This window comes from Mandrillus leucophaeus, unplaced genomic scaffold (genome assembly GCF_000951045.1).
Source record: "Mandrillus leucophaeus isolate KB7577 unplaced genomic scaffold, Mleu.le_1.0 Scaffold78, whole genome shotgun sequence".
NCBI classification, from domain to species: domain Eukaryota; kingdom Metazoa; phylum Chordata; class Mammalia; order Primates; family Cercopithecidae; genus Mandrillus; species Mandrillus leucophaeus.
This window is the reverse complement of record NW_012108474.1, coordinates 2,777,926-2,786,323: the sequence shown is the minus strand read 5'-3', so window position 1 is coordinate 2,786,323 and position 8,398 is coordinate 2,777,926. Positions and strand designations below refer to the sequence as shown.

General features: G+C 50.8%; 1 protein-coding gene across 1 annotated transcript in view; it reads right to left on the bottom strand.

The window, feature by feature from the left end:
• The window catches only part of CCNF (cyclin F), a 31,338-nt gene that overhangs the window by 16,824 nt on the left and 6,116 nt on the right, over positions 1-8,398 (bottom strand). Inside the window, exons 4-9 of the mRNA XM_011967000.1 lie at positions 7,868-7,935; positions 6,418-6,611; positions 5,641-5,694; positions 3,835-3,939; positions 3,469-3,546; positions 329-480 (exon numbers count right to left, since the gene is read on the bottom strand). Coding sequence (XP_011822390.1) covers positions 329-480; positions 3,469-3,546; positions 3,835-3,939; positions 5,641-5,694; positions 6,418-6,611; positions 7,868-7,935 — 651 coding nt within the window. The remainder of the gene's footprint in view (positions 1-328; positions 481-3,468; positions 3,547-3,834; positions 3,940-5,640; positions 5,695-6,417; positions 6,612-7,867; positions 7,936-8,398) is intronic.

Genomic DNA, 8,398 nt, shown 5'->3' with positions numbered 1-8,398 from the left:
AAAAAAAAAAAAAAAAGGCCAGGCGCGGTGGCTCAAGTCTGCAATCCCAGCACTTTGGGAGGCCTAGACGGGCGGATCACAAGAGGTGGTGGGCGCCTATAGTCCCAGCTACTCAGGAGGCTGAGGCAGGAGAATTGCTTGAACCCAAGAGGCAGAGCTTGCAGTGAGCTAAGATCGCGCCACTACACTCCAGACTGGGCGACAGAGCGAGACTTCGTCTCAAAAAAAAAAGAGTGATAGGGAACTCTATGCCGCCCTGTGACAGGGCTCCCTTCCCCTGGAGGCTGTCGCGCCGCTCTGATTAGAAGCCCCAGCCTGAATGCCTCACCTCATTGTGTCATTGAGTCCCTTCTGCACGGAGAAGACTTGCTGCTTACTGACAGCCTGGGAAGCCTGAAATAGCTGGCAGACGATCTCATTGGAAGCTCTCACCTCTAGTCCAAGCTGGTTTCCATTTGCACAGGCTTTGGCTAAAGACAGCTAAGGAAGAAAAGACAAACATGAGTGTGAGGTAGCAGCTGTGTTGTGGTTTTCCATTTCTGAAGCAAAGGGCCATTCAGGCAGCAAATGCATATGGACGCACTGCCCCACTTAACTTAAACCTTCACAAGCTTCGGGAACGAGGATAGCTCAGGTTTTAATTATTCTTCTTTTTTGAAAGTCATAGATGACATGAGAAAAGATATATAATGAAATGTCAATGGCCTTTCCACCGTGGCTCAGGTCTCAGTTTCTTACATGGCTAATGCCTAGGGCAGCTGTGTTAAGTCTCTGGTCACACACCCCAGTGCTCTCCAAAAGGCTTCTGCCAATGTTTACACCCAGGAATAGGAGTACCTGCTTCATCACAGCTTCATACCAGCAAACACTGTGATTATTAAAAACAGCTATTTTCAGGTCAGGCGCGGTGGCTCATGCCTGTAATCCCAGCACTTTGGGAGGCCGAAGCGGGTGGATCACGAGGTCAGGAGATCGAGACCATCCTCACTAACATGGTGAAACCCTGTCTCTACTAAAAATACAAACAAAAAAATTAGCTGAGCATGGTGGTGGGCACCTGTAGTCCCAGCTACTCGGGAGGCTGAGGCAGGAGAATGGCATGAACCCAGGAGGCGGAGCTTGCAGTGAGCCGAGATCGCGCTGCTGCACTCCAGCCTGGGTAACAGAGTGAGACTCCGCCTCAAAAAAAACAAAAAACAAAAAACAAAAAACAAAAAAACAGCTATTTTCAGAAATTACCAGTCACTCAAACACAGAGAAATATACATATACACACACACACATACATACATACATACATATATATATATATATAATTTGCTAATACGATGAGTCCAAAATATCTCATTTAAAAGTGCACTCTTACGACTAGTAATAAGGTTGAACATTCCAATTTCTAACCACTTGAGTTTATTTTCTCTTTTTATTTATTTATTATTAATTTTTTTTTGGTCAAGTGCGGTGGCTCACTCCTGTAATCCCAACACTTTGGGAGGCAGAGGCGGGCAGGTTACTTGAGGTCAAGAGTTTCAGATCAGCCTGGCCAACATGGTGAAACCCCGTCTCTACTAAAAATACAAAAATTAGCTGGGCATGGTGGCGGCCGCCTATAGTCCCAGCTACTCAGAAGGCTTGAGCCCAGGCATCAGAGGTCACAGTGAGCTGAGATCACACCATTGTGCTGTAGCCTGGGCAACAGAGAGAGAACTCCTGGCTTCAAGTGATCCTCCCGCCTCAGCCTCCCAAAGTGTTGGGATTATAAATGTAAGCCACTGCGCCCAGCCCTACTTCCTCTTTTTTGAGAATCAACTGAGGCTCCCCTGAACTTCTATCAGAGTCTTCCTATTCTTATTGATTACCCTGAGTTTCCAACAGAACTACGTTGCTGCATTTCTCGTAAACAATTTTTTTGTTGAGATAAGGTCTCCCTCTGTAGCCCAGGCTGAAGTACAGTGTTGCGATCATGGCTCTCTGCAGCTTTGACCTCCCAGGCTCAAGTGATCATCCTGCCTCAGCCTCCTGAGTAGCTGGACTACAAGGCACATGCCACCACATCCAGCTAATTTTTTTTTTCTTTTTCTTTTTTTTTGAGATGGAGTCTCGCTCTGTTGCCAGGCTGGAGTGCAGTGGCATGATCTCGGCTCACTGCAACTTCTTCCTCCTGGGTTCAAGCAATTCTCCTGCCTCAGCCTCCCGAGTAGCTGGGATTATAGGCACGCGCCACCACGCCCAGCTAATTTTTTTTTTTGTATTTTTAGTAAAGACAGGGTTTCACCATGTTGGCCAGGGTGGCCTCCATCTCTTGACCTTGTGATCTGCCCGCCTCAGCCTCCCAAAGTGCTGGGATTACAGGCATGAGCCACTGCGCCCAACCCATCCAGCTAATTTTTAAATTTTTTGTTGAGATGGGGTCTTACTATGTTGCCAGGGCTGGTCTTGAACTCCTGGGCTCAAGCGATCCTCCCAACTCAACCTCCTAAAGTGCTAGGATTACAGGCGTGAGCCACCACAGCTGGCCTTCTTGTAAATCTGCTGACTGGCTTTTTGGATGTGAACACCACAATGTACTATGACACCTCGGGCTGGGCCATTATCAATTTGTAATTTTGTCCCTAGCATTTGAGCACAGATCACTCTGCCACCCACTTGGTGGGGTGACAAGAATAAGCTTCTATCCATTTGGCAAATAGGAGCTTTCTTTGATTTGTCCTGACAACTTTTTTCTTTCTTCAGACAGAGTCTTGCTCTGTCGCCCAGGCTGGAGTGTAGTGGTACTGCAACCTCTGCCTCCCGGGTTCAAGCGATTCTCCTGCCTCAACCTCCTGAGTATCAGGCGCTTGCCACCATGCCCGACTAATTTTTGTATTTTTAGTAGAGACGGTTACACCATGTTGGCCGGGCTGGTCTCGAACTCCTGACCTCAGGTCATCCACCTGCCTTGGCCTCCCAGAGTGCTGGGATTTCAGGCGTGAGCTACCGCGCCTGGCTCTGACAAATTCTTTACAGCTGTGAGGGGAGAGTCTACCAGTGCTTGATTTCCTGCCTGTAGCCCTGGATGACTTGGTGACCAGGTGACATGACGAGCAAGGCCCCAACAGGAAGAGGAAGCAAGAAGGGACTCTACACGCCCCTCTGCTCTCAAGCAGCCTCAAGTTTTGTTGTTAAGATCAGTTCTACCTATGGGACAAATTTCAAGAATGGCACAAATTTTGACAGCAGCTGTAGGTCACAAGCATTTGAAAATTAAGAGGTTGGCTGGCTGAGAGGCAAGGGTGGATGGGCATGGATGAATAACATATTTCCCAGCTCTTCTCACTGTGTACCTGTCCTTTAAGACTCAGTTCCAGTGCTGAACCGATCTTACAGTATCCCTCAATCCTGGCCTCCCTGTGGGAGCCCAGATAGTCCTGCCCCAAGGTTAGGGGGAGAAAGGCCAGCTCCCCACATCATCCCAGCCCCGCACCTCACCTGCGCTTCCCAGCAGCCTTTGGCAGCGTAGTCCCTGACTTTTCGGAAGCTGTGGAGGCATCGCCCAGGATCTGACACCTGTCAATGGGAGAAGATCACAGAGCCTTTATACAACTGTGTCTTGGGAGGAACTCACAACCAAGACTCAGAAGGGCCGACACTACGCTAACTTCCCACCTCTTCTCTCTCAAATGGTGGGAGTCATTTTTGGAGGTGCCAAGAACAGCCAACAGCTCCTGGAGGCTGACAGGCTGGGAGCAGCAAGAGCCACCACCCTTTTGCGGACAGAACCACATCCAAGGACCAAGTGTCAACTATGCCTTTGTCCAGCGAACCTCCCCCTAACCCAGAGCAGGCTCCACTCACATCTGTCCTCCTGTCGCTTTCCCAGAGGAGGTAGGAACTGGTTAGACATCCCTGATGAGCAGCCTCCTCAAACAGGTCACGGGCCTGCTGCTGCTTCTCTTCATCCTAGAATAAATCCCAGCAGAGTTCATTCTGCCCTTATTCTCTTTTTCATTTTTATTTTTTGAGACAGTTTTGCTTGTCACCCAGGTTGGAGTACAATGGCGCCATCTCAGCTCACTGCAACCTCTGTCTCCTGGGTTCAACCAATTCTCCTGCCTCAGCCTCCTGAGTAGCTGGGATTACAGGTGCCCACCATCATGCCTGGCTAATTTTTGTATTTTTAGTAGAGACGGGGTTTCACCATGTTGGCCAGGCTGGTCTTGAAATCCTGGCCTCAGGTGATTCACCCACCTTGGTCTCCCAGAGTGCTGGGATTACAAGCGTGAGCCACTGTGCCTGGCTGTTTTTGTTGTTGTTGTTGTTTCCCTCTGTCACCCAGGCCAAAGTGTAGTGGTGTGATCTCGGCTAACTAAAACCTCGGCTTTCCAGGTTCAAGCAACTCTCATGCGTCAGCCTCCTGAGTAGCTGGGATTACAGGTGCCCACCACCACGCCTGACTAATTTTTGTGTTTTTTAGTAAAGATGTGGTTTCAACACATTGGCCAGGTTGGTCTCAAACTCCTGACCTCAGGTGATCCACTCGCCTTGGCCTTCCAAGGTGCTAGGATTACATGCATGAGCCACCATGACTGGCCCTTATTCTTTACTTGATGTTAAGTCACTCTACTCACCATCCTCCTCCCTTTCCATACTCTCTTTTTTTTTTGTCTGAGACTGAGTCTCGCTCTGTTGCCAGGCTGGAGTGCAGTGGTGCAATCTCGGCTCACTGCAACCTCCACCTCCGAGGTTCAGGCAATTCTCCCTGCCTCAGCCTCCTGAGTAGCTAGAATTATAGGCACCCGCCACTAAGCCCAGCTAATTTTTGTGTTTTTTAGTAGAGACCTGGTTTCACCATTTTGGCCAGGCTCGTCTTGAACGCCTGACCTCAGGTGATCCACTCACCTTGGCCTCCTAAAGTGCTGGGATTACAGGCATGAGGCACCATACCCGGCCCCTATACAAAGTGGTAACACACATTGCTCTGAGCTTTAATAAAATGAGTTATCTAAATCAGAGCAGAAGTGACTTTTCTACATAGGCACCACTCCAAAGCCAGTGAGGAGTGTGAACTCAAGAACTCCGGCCACAAAAGCCCTGCTGTCTTCCTGGAAGGGTTTATGTTTGGGCTGGGCCTGCACGATCCCTGGTTCAGCTCTGCACCATCAAAGGCCTGCCCTCAACTGCCAGGATAGTGCTGATGGCCCTCAGTGGTGGCTCTCAGGGCTTCTCCTCAGTGTCCCTCTCTGATGCGTTTGCCAAGCCTGTCACTAGAAGCCACCACATTCCCTCAATTTGCTGCCAAGGGGGTTTACGGATCACAAAGTCCATTAGGACATCAAGAGCAGAGAGGTCCACATGGGCAGGCGAAGCCCACCAGAAGCAGGGCCAGCAGACGAGCGAGCATCGAGGTTCAATGCCTCCTTGCTATCTGCTCTGCAGTTCTCACCTCCCCCTACGCCCCCACCAGGTGGGTCATGGAGCCAGGATCGGAGCCCACGGCCTGGCGCATATGTACTCCCTGGCTTCTTCAGCTGGGCCTTTCTGGGCAAGGCTTGCCTTTTGTTTTGGGCCTTGGATTCCCCCTTCTGCTGCTTTTCACTTCCAGGATCTTGGCTAGGGATGTATCAAACACAAAGTCCAAGTGCAGAGAACAATTTGACTCACCTCGAACAGACTCAGCACTCTGCCCAAGCAGTGCAATATGGATGCTTTGTGAGTCTTTAAAAAAAGGAGAAAGAAGTGTGATTTCCAGCAGAGAGAACTGCTTGGGGGCCCCCCTCCCTTGTTTGTGTCTCTGGGTCCCATGCCCATGGCCCTGCTGTCTGGCCCTCCCTCCCCTGCAGAGGGTCACTCTCAGATTTCGGTCTTTTTTTTTCTTTTTCTTTTTTTTAATGGAAACAGGGTCTCGCTCTGTCAGCCAGGCTGGAGTGCGGTGGCGTAGTCACAGCTCATTGCAACCTCAACCTCCCAGGCTCAAGCGATCCTCCCACCTCAGCCTCCCGAGTAGCTGGGACCACCACCCCTGGCTTTTTTGTATTCTTTGTAGATGAGGTTTCATCATGTTGCCCAGACTGGTCTTGAACTTCTGGCCACAAACGATTCTCCAGCCTCGGCCTCCCAAAGTGTTAGGATGATAGGCGTGAGCCACCTCACCCGGCCGGATTTGGGTCTTGAGCTCCAACTGCCCCATGCAGCCTCAGCCCTGAGTTTCCAGCCATCAGCACGTGTGCTCAGAACTCTGCAGCCCACCCTGGCTCTCAGGCTTCCTCCTCTGTGCCAGGTAATTTTGAGATGCGTTCCCCACATCTGCACTCTGTTTTCTGCATCTTCACTTCCCTTAGGCTCCTGACTTTCCAGGGTCCAGTGTCTACCTTCGGGGTCTTCCTGTGCCGTGGGACCCTGCAGGTGGCCTCGCAGGTGCTGCCCCTCGCCCAGACTCACCCTCTGCAGCTGGCACTCTGCCCTGAGGCTTTCATGAACCACGGCTTTGCAGCAGCTTCCGCTCACCGACCATGGAGGGCGGATGAAGAGCCAGATGAAAGGCGCGGCACCCACGTTCAGCCGCTCAGCGAGACTAAAGAAGCGAGAGGCCTTCAGGCCATTCACTTCTGCGCGGGCCTCATCAGACACAGACACTGTGGGGACAGATAGGACAGAGCCCAGGGATGTCTCTTAGGGATGGAATGTGGGAAGTTCTCCATGGTCTTGGTGGAAAGTGTAATGCCTGAAGTCCACGATAGTGCAAAGCAGCTGGTGTTTAAGGAGGGAAGAGCCCTCCAGGATGGGGCACCTGTCTTTTCTCCCCCTACTTCGTTAATGTCTAGAACAGGTGGGTCATTGTGATCAATGCCCCTGCTGCAGTCCTCCCGGAAGCCTGGATTCTGAAGGTCAGGGGAAGGAGACCCTGCGACGCTTCATGTCCCAACCTCCCTCCAGCTGGGAACCACCGCCTGACCCCCTGGTAATGGGTCCATGGCAGGGGTGGGGGTTCTTTTTGGGACAAGGAGAATATTCTAAAATTAGACAGTGGCAATGACTGCACAACCCTGTGAATATACTAAAATCCACAGAACTGCAGGCTTTAGATGGGTGAACTGTCTGGTATGCGAATTTCATGTCTGGGAACTGCTCTCTGATGGGAGGGTAGGGGTAGGACCTTGGCTCCCCGATTCTGGAGGAGGGTGTTGCTCATGGTCCCTGTCAGTCACCACAATCCTGCCAGCCAGCCAGGGGTAGGGACTCTCTCCCAGCAAGACACCAGATCGTTTAGAAGTGGGAATGTGGGAGGCTACACCCCAGTCCTTGTTTTGAGAGCTGGGACAGACTGTGGGCTCGTTCCTTGGAGTGCTGGCCAGATAAGCGGGAACTGGTAGAAGAAAAGGCTGTGCAAGTTTCTTTCAAGGAGCACCTGGCCTCTGGGGATGAAGGGATCCAGGAACCAGGCCAGCTTTAACCTGCCCATACCTGCTTCCCGTTTAGAAGCTTGGCTCTGTGTTACAGGGCATGCTGACCTCTGTCTAAAGAATTCTAAGAGGATGGCCAAGGAGAGTGCCAGCATCCACACGCGGGTCTGCGTGCTCATGGCACAGAGGGCGGGGAGCCCGAACAGCCCCCGTGCTGAGACTCTGGCTCAGTCACTCTTTGCCAACTGAAATTAAAGGGTTTGCTAAAACAAGAGGTGACTCTCTCATAACCTACAAAGTCAGAGTATCATTAGCAGGTTCTTCAGCAGGGTACATCTGGGCACAAGCTCCTGAGAGGGAATGGGAAGGCAGGCCACTGCACAGAGCAAGGACAGTGACTGAACTGCTAACACAGGGACCACCTCTTCATAGGGCCAAAGGCTCACGCCTATCTAAAGCGACAACACGCAGGAGGGGTGAGGACTTACGGCCTTCATTGTAGAGGTAGGCTATGCCCAGCTTCACAGCAGCTTCGAAATTCCCTTTTTCAGCAGCCCTGAAACATAAAGAACATAAAGCATCACAAAATTTTATGCCACAAACGGTATGAAGCACCATAGCACTTGAAGAAGTCAGAATACTTGTTCCCTGAATTGAATATATATATACGTCTATATACACACACACATATGTGTGTCTGAGACAGGGTCTTGCTCTGTTGCCCATGCTGGAGTGCAGTGGTGCGATCACAGTTTACTGCAGCCTCAACCTCCTGTGCTTAAGCCATTCTCCCACCCTGGCCTCCCAAGGAGCTAGGACCACAGGCATGTGCCACTATGCTCAGCTAGTCAAACAAAAAATTTTTTTTCCCTAGATACAGGGTCTTGCTACATTGCCCCGGCTAATCTTGAATTCCAGACCCAAGCGATCCCCCTGCCTCGACCTCACAAAGTGCTGGGATTATAGGTTTGAGCCATCATGCCTGGCCCTAGAACATTTCTTTTTTTTTTTTTTTTTTT